At 40.9% G+C, this 16,440-nt stretch overlaps 1 protein-coding gene across 5 annotated transcripts in view; it reads right to left on the reverse strand.

Annotated features, from left to right (window-relative positions):
• LOC129194231 (collagen alpha-1(XIX) chain) overlaps positions 1-16,440 on the reverse strand; it is a 147,898-nt gene that overhangs the window by 20,015 nt on the left and 111,443 nt on the right. For all 5 annotated transcript variants that reach the window (XM_054799309.1, XM_054799308.1, XM_054799310.1 and 2 more), the window contains 16 exons: positions 15,881-15,934; positions 15,246-15,287; positions 13,134-13,238; positions 11,259-11,312; positions 10,908-10,961; positions 9,483-9,536; positions 9,356-9,409; positions 9,184-9,228; positions 7,478-7,528; positions 7,271-7,315; positions 5,440-5,466; positions 2,106-2,159; positions 1,190-1,234; positions 729-773; positions 568-630; positions 122-157 (listed from right to left, as the gene is read on the reverse strand). In XM_054799309.1, coding sequence (XP_054655284.1) covers positions 122-157; positions 568-630; positions 729-773; positions 1,190-1,234; positions 2,106-2,159; positions 5,440-5,466; positions 7,271-7,315; positions 7,478-7,528; positions 9,184-9,228; positions 9,356-9,409; positions 9,483-9,536; positions 10,908-10,961; positions 11,259-11,312; positions 13,134-13,238; positions 15,246-15,287; positions 15,881-15,934 — 828 coding nt within the window. The remainder of the gene's footprint in view (positions 1-121; positions 158-567; positions 631-728; positions 774-1,189; positions 1,235-2,105; positions 2,160-5,439; positions 5,467-7,270; positions 7,316-7,477; positions 7,529-9,183; positions 9,229-9,355; positions 9,410-9,482; positions 9,537-10,907; positions 10,962-11,258; positions 11,313-13,133; positions 13,239-15,245; positions 15,288-15,880; positions 15,935-16,440) is intronic.

Here is a 16,440-nt window from a genome sequence, read left to right on the forward strand (position 1 = left end):
TCAGGTACGGTAGCTTGAAAGGGGGTACGGTAGGGATAGAAATCTGCTGTGCCATCTCACTGCGCCTCGTTGGATGTAAGGCACTTTCTATAAGGGGATTTTGATAGTGTGCAGAGCTCACCTTGTAGCCAGGAGTTCCATCTTTCCCAGGCCTGCCCTGCTCCAAGGAGCGCAACAAACAAAGACATTTTATATCAGCTCTTTTGAGTGGATCAGCGCCCCTGCACCAATGTTAATCTTCACACTTAATGAGATATCTCAATGATTCTGATTGCTTGTGCAAACACTGTTCTATTCTGTGCTTGCAGGGGGAAAATTACAGAAACCATCTTTTATGGTAATTACATTGAGGGGCGTAATCGTCTAAATGTGATGGCAAAGACACATTTTAGCCATATTGTCCTTGTAGCATGCACTTGTTCCCTCGTAATGATGGAACAAAAAAACCTTCTGGGTGTATGTGTTTGTTCAAGCCAGGTTTACAGCCTGGACATGCTGCTAAGGTGTTATGGGAACATGTAGCTGTGATTATAAGGACAGGCCAACACATTACATGCGGATGCTTACAGCAACACCTTGGGGTCCCTCGGGTCCCGGGAATCCTGTCTCTCCGAGTGGCCCCCTTTCACCCTGTCAGAGAAGAGAGATGAGCCAACATGTCAGTCTGCGGTGATAAAGGAATGACGTGCGGATTGACAGTTCAAAAGGAGCTGGAGGCTGGTGCTCACCGGCTCTCCTGGGATCCCTGGTTCTCCCCGTGGGCCGGGCTTTCCCTGTCAATCAAAAGGCAAAAGAAAAGAAGTGTCAGTGTTTGACAGACCCTCAATGGCGTCATATCTGGAGCACCTCTGCAGCCTCTCATTTATAATACAACCAAGATGCCTTCTCTTGCTGCAGAACACAAACACACCGCAGGTTTATGTCTGAGCTGGTAATTATCTTGTGTAGTGTTGTGGAACCTTGGAACAACACAGACGATCAGGCCGAGAAATGAGTTGGCGTGAGCACACACTGGTCACAACATTAGGTACACCTGCACAATTTAATAAGTCCTAGTTCAAGAGCTGTAAAAAATATTGTTTATTGTTGTTCTTGTAGATCTGCAGTGCATCACACTGAGGCGTCCGCTCTAAAAAGTGGACCAAATCATTAAAAATAGTTTTTATTTTAATATTATTGAACAACTTACTGGAGGACCTGATATTCCGGGTGGACCAGGCAGACCAACATCACCCTGCAGGAAACATTGCAATCATGTCAGACACTCTACGTAAAGAATATACTGTATAATTACACAGTAGATAAAATAATACATCCTCATCATGTTCTGAAACGTAGATGCAATTAATGTCTCAAAACCAAGCCCCGAGAACTGCTAGAGACAACATAATTCATTCATTATTTATTCTACGTATTTCCTTCTCCATACAGGATAGCCAATGTTGTAAATGTATACAGTGTTGTCTTGTTTATCGCAAGGCAGAGGTTCCCAAAATAGTGTGAAATCCGCGAAGTAGTCAACTATATTTTTGTACAATTATATATGTTTTAAGGCTGTAAAACCCCTCACCAACTCTCTTGTTTAAGCACTCTCAAAGTGACATTTTCATTAGAATTTTAATGATCACCTTAAGAGCTTGGACAAAGAAATTAAGTGACTCACTCCTCCGATCGTGGCTTGTCCTGGCGCCGTTAGGCTGTAGCGTTTTTGTATCCTTGTTAAAACATATTCCTCCTCCTCGTCCTCCATGAAGCGATTCATTTACAGTATTCCAGGCGCCCTACAAAGGCGTAACTTCCGCCTTTATTCAGCATGTATGATTGCTAGCAGCTAGGATCACACAACAGGAAACAGGCAGGCTTGCATGGTCTACAGCCAATCAGAATGCTGAACACAAAGGTTGTGTTCTCTCTTAGCCAATCAGGACTGTTGTGGCTCTATCCATACTGAGATTAAGTAGATATGTCTGGACACGTCTTCAACTCTCACATGAGTATACAACACCCTCTCCTACTAGCAGCAGTAAATACAATAACAGACCATGTAATATATTACATTCAATAAAGAACTGATGTTCACTTCCTATGTAGTTTTTATTGCTTACCTTAGCACCAGGTAGCCCTTCAAGCCCAGGTAATCCCATAGGCCCTGGTTCCCCCTACAAGTAAGAAAAACATATTTGCTCAATCCACACTTTGCTATTTTTGTCTCACTGTCTCCTGAAAGTATCTCTGCTGGAACATCTGTGTTGAGTTTGCATGTTATCCGCGTGCATGTGTGGGTTTTCTCACTGCATGCGAGGTTAAGTCCATAGGTGTGAATGCGAGTCTGAGTGGTTGTCTATATGTGCCCTGCAATTGGCTGGTGATCAGTCCATGGTGTACCCTGCCTTTGCCCGAAGACAGCTGGGATAGGCTCCAGCATACTCGCAAACCTAGTGAGGACACACGCTATAAAAAATGGATGGATGGATGTCTCCAAAAAGCAGTGGATGAGGTCTTGGAAGGTATTATTTTATTGCCGTCAATAACTACTAGAACATCCACAGTCACATGTTTCCATCTATAGTCTTGACACGTTCGGTGGGGTATTAATACAAGTCATCATTTCAGGCTCGGCGCATTATATTATATCTGTGGTCGGGAACAATGTTCCCCCCAATTTTTAAACAATCTGAGCATACACAAAAACAACCTGAGCATTATTTCGACCTCTGTACGCGGCATCAGATGTATACACTGTAGTATCGCACCTGTCCAAAACCTGAGAAACCTGAGAACTCCCATTCTGTCATATTTTGTACATGAGTGGATTCAAACAGACGGCAAGGAGGATTCCACAATGTAGCTTTCCTTATTCTCAACCTCAGACAAAACAAGCCATGGTCTCATACAATTACCATCTGAATCTTGTAGAAAAACCCCATAGTTTATCATTTCATTTTCCATTTTTCTTTTACCATTTATATTGGTAAGTATAGGTTGATTTCCTGTTTGACTTTCACTTTCACTTTCTGTTTTGCAGCAGCCTGTTGTGACACTATTTTAGCCTGCAAAGTTACTTGAAATGGATGCCATATTTGTTGTATATGTTTACTTTTGTCTGAATAAAAAAAATGAAATTAACTCTCACCAATTAACTCTACCGTTCCCTTCAGCAACACAAACTCGGCGTAACACTTCCTGTATTTGGTACGTCTGGCCATCAAAATAAAAGCCCAGAAGTAAAACATGCACAGTTACGCCACACTGCACACTTCACTGCACACTTTTCGCTCTAAAACCCGCTTGCTACTTTGGCTTTGCAGCATGTGATATAAAGCAGCCCTTTCTCATGTGAAAATGACAAAATCTCAACCAGTTTCACCTCTTGTTCTCCTGTTTGCACATACTCCGACAGCCAGTCCACTTTAAAAGAACCGCTTTTTAAACTTTGGCTTGATGAGTGGATGTTGCACTGCTTATTTGTTTCGCCATAATACAGGGTTAGGACGCGCATTTAGCAGGATCTTATCATTGGCTGGATGGTGTTCTTTAATGTGTTTTTACCGCTTGTTGTTCCCTGTCACTCACTCAAATATTTCATTTACAGTTCAGGTTGGACTTTATTTTGTGCGCGGCATGAATTTGCTGTGCGCTGAGAACGTGACAGCAGTGCGCACGCACGCAGCTTAAGGGGAACACTGGTCGGGAACCTTTTTGGCTAAGACTGCCATGAAAGCAACATATTTCAAAAAGTATTTCCGTGAGAGCCATGTAATATTTTTTAACATTGAATACATTTTAACAGTTTTATACTGAAGCTAGGGCTGCACGGTGGCCTAATGGTTAGAATGTTGGCCACACACTCAAGAGATGGGGAAGATCTGGGTTCAAATCCCAGTTGGGCATCTCTGTGTGTAGTTTTCTCATGGGTTTTCTCCGGGTACTCCAGCTTCCTCCCACATTCCCAAAACATGCATGTTAGGTTAAATGGTGACTCTAAATTGTCCATAGGTATGAATGTGAGAGTGAATGGTTGTTCATCTATATGTGCCCTGCAATTGGCTGGCGACCAGTCCAGGCTGTACCCCGCCTCTCGCCCAAAGTCAGATGGGATAGGCTCCAGCATACCCGCGACCCTAGTGAGGATAAGCGGCATAGAAGATGGATGGATACTAAAGCTATCCAACAATAAATTAAATATGCAAATCTGGTGCTGCATGGTTTTGCACTGTACTCCGTATCTTTCTTTCCTTTCACCATCTTCTTTGTCAAAAGGGCTCTACAGAATTAGCTAGCTGACTATTTCACTAAAGGAGGGAAGTTTACTTCTTGACATCTCAATGACCCGGGTAGGCTACCACTTTATCCAGGATTAATCAAGTTTTGGTGTCTGACCCGGAAAATATCGGAAGGACAGCTGGCATTGGCTCTGGCCATCCGCATTTTGGTAGAAAACAAATGTATGGATTAAAACGCATAAATTTTGAACATTATTTTTAACACTGATTTTTGTACGGTTTTACTTTTAAAATGCCAGCGAATTTTATTTCGATTTTTTATCCCGTCAAGTCTGAGAGCCAGATGCAGTCATCAAAAGAGCCACATCTGCCATAAAGCCATAGATTCCCTACCCCTGTATTATATGATCATGTGCTTTCATAATTTGTGGGCTCTAGAAGAGGTGGAGAAAAAGCCGCCCCCGTTAAAAAAATCCCAATCAGGCTTACTTTGTGCACTAAAAATAAAGAGCTATTCCAGCTGCATGAACAAGAGATAGTCTCGATCAAGCTCATTTTGTTCAAGCTGCCATGAAGAAATGCCATTACATGGAAAAGAGGGGCAACAGGCACCGACATAGATGGATTGTGCAGGTAATTGTCACACATGTAGATTGTCACGAATAAGGGAGTGCGGTTAAGGGGAGAACGGACCAGCCAGGGAGGGATCAGCTGCGAGATGGATTGAGGCAATTCCACCACAGCACACTGGAGCTGCTCACACAATTTATTAAAATGTCAAATTAACATCCTGGTGAAAAATCACCATGCAACAAAACAATAAAATCTACGATTGGCCCCGTGAGAATAAAGATTTCAAGTTGATGGCAGAGCCATCGACTTGTTTCCACATGTGTGTGTGGATTGTTTTCAGGCATCATCGGGTAAAGGCAGGGACGTCGGTCTTATGGGTGTGCATTTGAAGAGGGGAGAGGATTCATGGCTTCCCACTGGAAAGACAGTGTGGTCCTACTATTTCATATTTGCAGGAGACATGATTGTTTTTTGTGTGTGCTGGAGTTCAGCCTTGGGAGGCTTCAGGGTGTATTGGTTATAAAGTGGACAGTTACACACATTGATAAAAGAAAAAAATGACTTCAGTATTTTCTGGGAAAAAGACAACAACTCAACAATAGATATTTTATAGAAAAAAATAGAAAGCATGGCTTCAACTCACTGCAAGTCCTTCATCTCCTTTGGGGCCCTTAAAAGTAAAAAAAGGAGAGATGAATGTGACAATTGCTCCCACAAAAATCATAAACATAGCCTGAAATGGCATGCTCGAACTGTGAGTGTTATTCAAATGTATGGTGTTCGTACATTACAGTAATCCCTCGCCACTTCACGCTTCAAATTTTGTGGCTTCACTCTATCACGGTTTTAAAAAAATATACCAATTAATAAATTACACTGTTTTGTGGTTTACTACTGCCTATTTTTAGCCAAAAAATATGCATAATTTAGCGAATCTGGCTTAATTTTTGCGTAAATTAAGCATTTTCAAGTTTTCAAAATGGCTAAATGAACTAAAATACAAATATAAGGCATTCAGAAGACACATTTAATTACATTGTGATTATATGTAGTAGTGTTCACTGGTCACCAGGTGTCAGTATTGTTCCTGTAATGTTCATGCGACACCAAGCACGAGACTTTTTTAACAGGCTTTTTTTATTGGAGGTTTGAATTATCTCACAACAGGCACAATTATCGCCAACACGAGCTACTGTTGCAGCCGGAACCAACGCCAAGCTGAAACTCTGAACCCCCAACGTCGCTTCCTGTCCGTCCCCCCACTCAGGTCCCTTGGCATCAGAACACATTACACATTTACAGCAACACGTGTGAGCATGAGTCTTATTTACGCCTTAAATAGCTTATTTTCTTTTGTTATGTCTACGAGTGTAAAAGTGACTAAAGGGATGTTATTTCATGTCTAGAGGGCTCTAATAATGTAAAAAAAAAAACATATTTAGAAGGTCATAAACTAGTTTTCTATGCTCTAACTACAACAATATTCGACTCAAATATAAGTAATCCTACTTCAACTACAGTTGGTGGGCGCGTGGCCTACAAAAGCTGGGGTCTCCAATTAACACCAGGCTAAAAAACACTGGCATTAAGAGCTGTGGCTGAAGGCAACCTCCTGATGTATTTTTTTTCTATTACCTCAACAAGATAGCAGCTGCATTTTAAGTATCATGAGTGGTCATCATCCAACAGCTTAATCTACCTCTGCACGCGCTACTCAGCTGTTGTGAAAGGCATCACTGGTATTAATGCTGACTGAGTAGTGTGTTCCTTACTGGTATTACAACATTGGTTCTGCTGCTGCTGTGTTGCTGCTGTTTGTGTTGTTCAGTACACTTTTTAATAAATGACCATGTGGTCAAAAAAGCTATGTTTTCTTTTCTACTTTCTCATGCACTCCAAATCATTATTAAAATTAAAAAACTTTGTTATATATAATGAGTTTTCGCCTGCTTCCAAGTAACACCCTGTTTCCTTAAGCGGTTAAACACCTCGAGAGAGGAATCTTCAAGCTTCAACTGCGGTTCATGAATCTTATTTTTTTGGTTGGGCCCCCCTGGGTGTCAGTTGTGGTGGAAGGATCATTGCAAGGCCTTTTATTGGATGTCTCCCTAAACCTGATGAGATTATAAACTGCCTGATAAGTAAGAGCAGGGCAAGGGGAATTTCAAAGCGGGTCATTTGGACTGAACTCCGGCTTCCATTTGCAAATCGTTGATATTTTGTGTGTCCCAGGGCAGGTCAGAGACACCTGCTGTTTGAGAATCGGGAAGCCTCTTAGCCCTCACCCTCCAAGCAGCAGCTCTCAATGAATGTGACCGAGTGTGATATGAGGGCCTCAGAAGCCAAGATAACACCGGAGGGCTGATATGGTTATTTCTTATGCGGCTCTCCAGAACCAACGTGTCTGTCTGCTGATGTTTCTTCACTGCGCACTTTGAAAGATTTGCTGCAGGCATAACGTTGATTATACTTACCGGAGCACCGGGAGCTCCAGGGGGTCCTAAAATAGCTCCACCACTCTGAAAAGACATTATTTTGACTTTATGGCTTTCTATTCCACAATGTGGGTCAAAGGAATTTTAACCACAGGCACAGGCTTTTTCTGCCAATATGATTGATGGCATTGCACAATGCACTCCATGCATCACTGTATCACAACGACAGTGAGTTAAAGTCTTTACCTGCAGCTTGTACAGGCTGCTCATCCCATTGCCCTCCACATAGGGTGCACCCTGAAAGACAACCAGCGGTAAATCACATCACATCACATCTCACAGACCTTCTTCACTGAGATTCATAGGCATCAGGAGTCAGTACAGTAGGCCCGGGGCAGGTATTTACTGCTAAGCCTTTAAACGCTACACAAGGGCGATCAATAGCTCATTTGGTCATTTCACAATCAGACGAGGTGAGCGAGAACAGAATAAAATGAGAAGTGTAGACTTCATAAACCATGAGCTAGTGTTATCTCAAAAAGTGAGAACAACTATTGAGCTGTTTCTTGGGGAGTATTTCAAGACACACTTGTTTTTTTTTAGATTGGTAATTGAAGGCTTTTAAAATAGAAAGGGAGTCAAGGTGCTCATTTAGAGGCAAGTGGATGCTTGTGCCCTTTTCAGGCCACTGAGCCATCCCCTGTCCTCCCAGACTGCACTTTATGAGGCCACTGTGTGTGTGTGTTTGGGGGGCTGGGAGGTAACGCAGGTTCAAGGGGATGCCTGATGAATTATAGATTTGCCTTTGGAAGCGCTTACTCACTGGCCTTTTACAGGCAGCGGACATGGTTCAATGCCAATGAGCGGGTCACCACAATGTCATCGTATTTGTACTTGTTTGTCATTTTTCTTTCTTGTGTTACACTAAAAACTCTTTGGTGTAGAGAAATAACAGCATACTGTAGGTCACTTGTATAGAGAGTTATTTGCCCTTAATGGAACTATTGTGTACCAATGTGCAATAGTTGTAGTGTGAAGTTGTTTGCAGAAATGAAGGCATAATGGATTTCACTATTTGGTCGCAATCAGCAGAAGGCAAAACAAATTTAGGCCCGTCTAGTTTGCTTCCTAAACGGACTGCGAACGGAAGCCCATTCCCTATAGCGGATGTTGTAATGATACAGAATGTAATGCTAAATATGTTGGGCGTTTGACTTGGAAGACATTTAGGTCAGGTCAGGTTCCGAATCGGCCGATTTTCCACTGTTCTCTCCAGCTCGTCTACTTTTTGTCTCCTGTTTCTATTTCAAAGAGGATGTCATGTTTGGGTGTGACTATTATGTGTATCCCATTGAGGGAACCTGGGGGATACAATGTAATGTAAGTACATAAATACATTGTGGTCATCGATACCCACAAGATCAGCGTCTTCTTGGAATAAAATACAATTTTCATCAAGCAAAAACAGGCTTTTTAGTTGTTTCTAGCATCCAGGACTATCCATCCATCCATTTTCTATACCTGCTGGAGCCTATCCCAGCTGACTTCGGGCGACAGGCGGGGTACACCCTGGACTGGTCGCCAGTCAATCGCAGGGCACATATAGACAAACAATCATTCACACTCACATTCATACTTATGGACAATTTAGAATTGCCAATTAACCTAACATGCATGTTTTTGGAATGTGGGAGGAAACCGGAGTACCCGGAAAAAACCCACACACGCACGGGGAGAACATGCAAACTCCACACAGAAATGCCCAGGGGAGAATCGAACCCAGGTCTTCCCGACTGTTACTGTGTTCGCCAACATGCTAACCACTAGACCATGTACAAAAATTAAGAAATCAGTATTATTTGATGGATATTTTTTTCCAACAAATGGAAAATGTAAATTTAAAAAAACAAACAAAAAAAAAAACGTAGTCGTATTGAGGCACGATAGCTTACTGGAGGTCCTGGAAGGCCTTGTCGTCCACGAGGTCCTTCATTTCCCTGCCAATTTTAAACCAGAAAAACATCTCAGGGAGATCTGGTAAAATAAATACTGTTCTTTTCCAACCACAGCAAACTTGATTTCAAGGTAGACACACAAAAATAAATACAAATAAAAAGATCTTACCTTATCACCTTTCGTCCCTGTTTGACCCATGGGCCCAGGCCGACCCATGAGCCCCTGCAAGTAAAACAGAACAGTGACTACCACAATACCAGGTTACTCGTACTCTTAATATACATGTGCTTCTTACTGGCTCCCCAGTGCGACCAGTAACTCCAGGGAGTCCAGGAGCTCCAGAAGGCCCCTAAAAGAGAGACAGTGGAGATTTGTCACTTAGTAATCTATATCGTAAAAACCTATTTCATTTTAACATATGTTAAAATGAAATAAAAAACGTTTTTTGTACATAACAAACAATTAATTGCAAAATCAACAGGCGCAAATGCGACACACTGAAAAGACGTATTACAAATTGTACAACATTGTTGATGCTGTCGTTGGGGTAAAGTTACTTCACATTGCTGCTTAAAGAGGGCTTTAAAAAAAACATTTCTATCAGCTGACATTAAGCAAAGGACAAAGGTAATTCATCGATCCAGATGTTAATGTTGTGAATCATGCCTTCTTTGTGCTTTACAGTATTTTCCAACATTCTGGCACCAGCAGCCACGTTTTTCTGACAAAAAGGCTGCGCTCACACATGTTACAGTTCACAAGAACTCTGGACCAACAATTTTAAAAGGTCAACACTTTGGTGTAGTTAATGTAACGTTCACACTAATATTTCTGTCCCCGGACCAAAGGCTGTGCAGTAAAGAACATACTGTATGCACAAAGTAAGGTTTGGGCAGCTTTCCTGACATCTTAAGTGGCGTAACTCAAATATTCCATAGAACAAACGCTTTCTGCCAGTCTGAATATGTTGGTTATCTATATATTCTGCTGTATTTACCAAACTAGATTTCACAAAAAGCTTCTAAAATATGCCTTTAAAGAGCGCTGCCATCACACATACAGAGGGAGAAAGCAGAGAGACAACACATTCCAACACATCTTCTCTTACGTATTTGTAATGTAAGCACGTCTTTTGCTGTTTTAACACTGGCCCGTGTCTATGTCGCATTCTCTTTTTAGCACATAGGCACTGAGGATGGATCATCCGAATCAAACTACAGGGGGTGCACACCAGGGTTCGGATGATTGCGTTCATACCTGGCCACACTAACCGTACTAGCAGAGCAAAACCACCAGAGTTTCTTTCACCAAGCAATGACAAGTGTGAATTCACCCAAGGTCACACTTTATCCAGCAAAGATCTGTTGACTGTAATATTTTGAAGAAAGCATATCTTTTACTGGGGCAAGACCCGAAACCCAGCCAGTGTAGCTCAATGCCGAAGGTTGACCTATGCAATGCTTCTCCGTTCCTCCAGAGAGTGTCTTGTTTTTTTAATTAGCATGCACATTCAAGGCAAGCTATGTTGCTTAGCAAGCAACACCTCAGAGGGCAAAATATGGGGGAAGTCAGCGCCCATGCCGCTTCCCATAGAGCTTTTGATACATCCCATTAGACTAAAAAGCTTTCCCAATAAATCAACATCTTTGAGAAAAACAACCTCTCTGTGTCAGAGAAACTTCTCGCTGCCAGCTTAGTCCACTTTTTTTTTTACACTCACCTCATCACCTTTATCTCCTGTGGGGCCTGTGAAGCCTCGCTCTCCTTTCACTCCCTGTGGGGGGGCAGAACCAGTGATGGAAATTGAATGTTTTTATGTTGTTGTTGTATGGCATGAAAAGGCCAGAAAAAAAACAGAAAACCAAACCATGTAAACTTCAAAATGTCTCCCTCTGTTAGAGCACACAGATAGAAATTGCTCCCTGGCATCGATGTGGAACAACACTGTAGCCATAGCAACAAGTTCTGCTGCAAGCCGTAGAGTACACGTGTTGCTCTACACATTAAATACAAGACACATTTTTTGGTGCTTGCTAAAACCTTAACAAATATGTTGTTATGTCCTTCCAACCTTTGGGCCTTCTTTACCAGGATTCCCCATTGGACCTCTAACACCTGGATCTCCCTGTTTGAACAAACACAGGTGCATGAATAAGGTGTGAGCAGCCAAGCAGGAACATGTGACATTTTTGCTGTATGATGAAATCCATGGAAGTCCAATTAAAAACAAATTTCAGGTGCAGAAGTTAGAGAAATATCTTATAAAGCCAACACAAACTGCATTTTGTACATGAAGTTTTAGGTTTGAACACGTGTGCATATGTGTTTCATTAAATACTCCAATGAAGAATGAGTTGTTACACCTTGCGTGTCTGTTTTCTGTTCCTTTATTTACATAAAACTCCATCAAAAGCCATAGAATCAACTGCAGGGATATCTTATATAAAACACCTTACTTCACTGGATAATGGCTAATTATATATCCGTTTGACCTACATGTATCAACTATACTTGGTTTAGTGGAATTACAACTTCTATGGCATTTGGCAGTTCAGAACGTATAAGATTCAGAATTGTGTGCACTTAGTTTACTTAAATGAGACCTCGGCACTGTGTTGTGAGCCTTTTTGCTGCACACATTTGCGAGGAGGCACCAGAAGACTTCAAGGCGAGGTGAAGCAGCTCGAGAAAAAGAATTAAAAACATTTCCAATCCTGCTAAGTAAGGATGTTCGATAATTTTGCTCGATCGATATTATCAGGTAATATTAGCATAAAAGTTAGATAACGGTGTCATTTTTCTGCCGATAATGAGGCTGGCACCTGAGTGATGATGTTGTGCTCCACACTCAGGAATTACTTTTAAATTTGTAAATATACAACTTGCAATGATTATACAGTGCTGCAAGGGGGGAGTAAGGTGCCTTCCTTCAATACTTCTCATCTACTATCACATCTCAGGTAGAATGCTGCAGAAAAATAATGAGTGACGTGAGAAACGCTGAATGAGGCCAGTTTGTAATTTCACTTAGCCCAGAGTTTCACACTTTGCACTTTGTTCTTATACAGATTTTTGTGCCACATAGAAATGCACAGCTTCCTAATTCCATCATTACAGCACTGGATTCTTTTGCAAATTGTACATTTATTACGGCCAACCTGTCTTAGTTGTTGATAGAAGTTGACTGAAGTAGATTTTTTACCGAGCATTTTGTTGAGAGAAAATGTTTAAAAGAAATATGGCACTTTTTCTATGACTTACGTTGCAAAATTGCAGTATTTGTCTTATTTTGCATCCAGTGGCATCACAGTAAAAGAAGCATAATGTGTTCATTCACAACACAACATTAGTTTGTGGGAAGAGCTCCTGCCAATACCGGTGTTGGTCGACATTGGTATACCGGTAATAAAGTACCACTCATTCATTTTCACAGCTTATTTCAACCCAAACAAACAGAATAAACTTGTTTTGACAGAACATGAACAAAATGTTAGTATCCACGAGTCACATTTTGTATGAAACCATCAACAACAACAAAAATGTTGTTCATTTGCATCTTGCATTTCAGTATGCATTACTTCCAAGTGCAGGGTTCTCCCACTTTCACTATTATTAAAGCTGCTTTGACAAAAAGAAAGACGTGAGCTGTTTGTGATTTATTTATGACTGGCAATTGAACTTTATTAACGAAGCATATATCCACTCAGTCGGGCATTGTCTTTATGCTATTTTGTGGTCATTTGGCATTAAATAGAGACATAATGTCTGAATTGAATAGTTTGAAATATACTAACAGTGGAAGCAAATATTCTTTGACCCTTTAGTGAGCTACTCAAAATCAGCTGGTGAGCTACTGGTTAGAGACCCTTTATAGCTTTAATGCATCGTGACACGGTAGGCTCACGGTAGATGTGTTTACAGCATCTCACTAATGAGTCACAAGTACCTTTTCTCCCACCATGCCATCATGTCCCGGCGCTCCAGGGGAGCCCTTCTCTCCCTTCTGCCCAGTCAACCCGGAGACTCTCATCTGGCAAACACTGCAGGCGTTCTGGTGGGCCGGTCGATGGAGGAGGCAAACGTGGCAACACAGATAAGATATCATCAAGTCTGAACCGAAGCACTGGATTTTCACCCTTTATTATGTCACATCCCTCGAGTGGAAGACAAGACCCCGGCTGACACAAAGTGTTCTCTAAATGTCTGCAGAGCAGAAATAATGTGAACCAACCAACAGCGTCTCTCATCGAGGTGAGTGGTGAACTTTGTCAAACTCATTGCCTGTGACATTTAGGTGAGAATTTTAAATATCACCCTCCCTAAAACAGTGTAGGTATGAGCACTGCGCCTTGCAGCAGAGTGTTGCATGCTGCATCACTAGAAGCAGCACCATATTATATTTTAAGATGCAAATTGAAAATAAATCACAGAGTTTATGAATGGTATGGGAATGGCCAAATAAAGACAATATTATTTCTTTAAAAAGCCTACCAAATACTTCATACGGAGGAACCTCGGCCAGCGTCTGCCCTGCTTAGCGTGTTTTTCGGTTAACGTCGAAAATATAGAGCAAAATTTTTCCTCCGTTTGCATAAATTTTTCGGTTAGTGTTCAATAGGTGAGCATCTTGTCATGTTATTAATACACTGTGTGAGTCCAACTGCCTTCTTATAATGTAGTTCTATCACAAAACATCCTGTTAGCATCCTTAGCTTGCTAACAAAATGGAAACCGGAACCGGAACTATGATGTCATCAGGGGTTGACCCTCAAAACACGTTTTTATACTTTTACAATTATAGCTTTGCATGCATAAAACACTTGGAAATAAATGACGAATGAAAGGGATAAATCAACATTTAAGATTCCATTTACATTCAATGAAGACATGACTGTTCCCAAAGACACAACGTGGCAGCGAGATCAACACCTTCCTCTTCAACACCACCTTCCTGTTTTGTCACAAGTTGAACAGTGTTTGTCACCTTCTTTATCAAAACACTGGCACTTGCAACTTTCTATGGCTTTTTTGGGGGTTAATGGGGTTAAAAAAATATGGTATTCAAGACATAATTCCTGGCAGAAAGGTGGTGTCGTCAATAATTGAAGGTAAAAGTTAACATAAATGTTCATTTATCCCATTCATTCATCATTTATATCTATTTACATGCATTTCAAATTGATTTCTGCATGTCAAACTATCTGTACAGTTGTAAAACTATAAAAATGCGTTTTGTATTAACATTTTTGGCTTTCTAGAATGGATTAATTGGATTTACATTTAAGGAAAAATGGATTGGGTTAACATCCGTTTCAGTTAAGAGTCGGACCTTCTGGCCCAAATGAATGACACTAACCAAGGTTCAACTGTACACATGTTTAAAAGATGAGATTTAATATTAGAGCCAATTCAATTCAACCATTTAAGCACAAAAAAGTAAATCCAGGTATGTTTGTATATCTGCAACAGGTTAATTATCGGGATTTTGATAATCCTTTTTCAGGAACATCACGTGGTTACATTTGCACAGTTCAACATGCCTGAAAAGGAGTAGGAGGAAGTAGATCTTAATTAATCCTACCCTTTCTCCATGTATTTTACGACTAATAGTTCATTCACAGCATATCTTTTTTATGTTGACACTTACAATAGTTCCGTTGCTTACATTATATATTTTAAATTTTGTTCATTTCCTGTGTGAAAAGACGAGAATGTGTTAGGGAAAACATATCAATACACAAATCACACTATTCGCTTATTATGTTACAAATAAGGCTAAAAATAAGATTAAAATGAATGAAAGTAACATTTTAATGGAATGTGGAATGGAATGTCCAACTGCTTCCAATGAGCACAGCCTGGAAACAGGGAGAGATATTTTCATATGTATGCCAGGCATCCTGATGGAGGCACTCAAGCGCTTTTATTTCCTCGAGTGCTCCAAGCCATACGTTCATAGACAAGCAACACTATGAGCTGGCCACATATAAATGATACACATTTGCATGTATTAGTTTCTGTGAAGCTGTAATTTTCATTCATTAGGAAGAAAACATACCTTAAGCAAAGCCCCCATATCTCCAACGATTGGTAGTGCAGTCTGGAAAAAGCAAAAAAATAAATTAAAAAAACCCATAAAGCATAGGAACCATCAGGCTGGTACATCTATTATATTACAGTGTATTCATATGTTTATTTGGTGCTGTAAACGTTGGATAATAACGCCATCTTTTCTGCCTTGGAGGAAAGCGTTTCAGTTGTAGTGGTTCAATCTTAACGACTGGAAGCCACACTTTAACAATTTTGTTGCGGGATGACAATCCGCACATCTTCATATATTCTGTGTCGTAAAAAGACTTTTTTTTTTTTATTTGATGCCCATCTTTTACAAACATGAAATAGTCTGTAAATGTGTTTTGTGGGTGTTTGCAATACATGGATGCACATTTAAAGGGCACGATTTACATGGCTTTGATATAAAAACAAAAGGAACAGCAACACCTCATGCCCATTGGCTTGCTGTAGACACGTGAAAACACAAGCAACAGTTAATTAATCATGAACCTACTGAAAGTAACTATGGGCAGGGAACAGCAAAAATAACGGCCCCAAACTGGAGCTGCATTAGTGAAATTAACTTCACGGTGAGCTCCGCTGGCTACTGAGCTGCACAAATGCGATTTTCTTACTTACTGGTTCACCTGGAGGTCCAGCAGGGCCTGGGGGGCCCGGTCTGCCAGGGGGGCCCTTTAAAGTGAGGCAAAAAAGAAGCTAATAATCCTCCTGGGAATTAAATTAGCGGACATACAACACTCTCATTGCACTTGCACATCCATCACAGCTGTTGGCAATGTGTGATACAGTGGAACCCTGATGACGCAAATCAAAATTGCAGTCATCGCATGCTACATCATGGTTCAAACATCCCTCCCTCGCTCTATTGCGTTTTTTCAAAAATGCATTAATTAATAAATGATCGAAAATAATGGTCAAAAATAGTGAAAGATAAGTTATACAGTATGTAGTATTCTCGTCACTAGGAGTCAGTTATGTTACATTGATGAGACATGATATTATATTACATTACCTTAACACTGCATGGAGTCAGCCAAGGCATGTCCGACATGATAGAGTGAAAAAAAGTTCTCCTCCCTTTCTGTGTGGAAGTGGTAAGTTTTTGGCTTCTTACTTTGTCGTTCTTCCCCCCCTCCGTCTGAAACACTTCCTTAAGTGTTAAACTGGAGGCTAATCAA

Source organism: Dunckerocampus dactyliophorus, chromosome 14 (genome assembly GCF_027744805.1).
Source record: "Dunckerocampus dactyliophorus isolate RoL2022-P2 chromosome 14, RoL_Ddac_1.1, whole genome shotgun sequence".
In the NCBI taxonomy this organism is placed as follows: Eukaryota; Metazoa; Chordata; class Actinopteri; order Syngnathiformes; family Syngnathidae; genus Dunckerocampus; species Dunckerocampus dactyliophorus.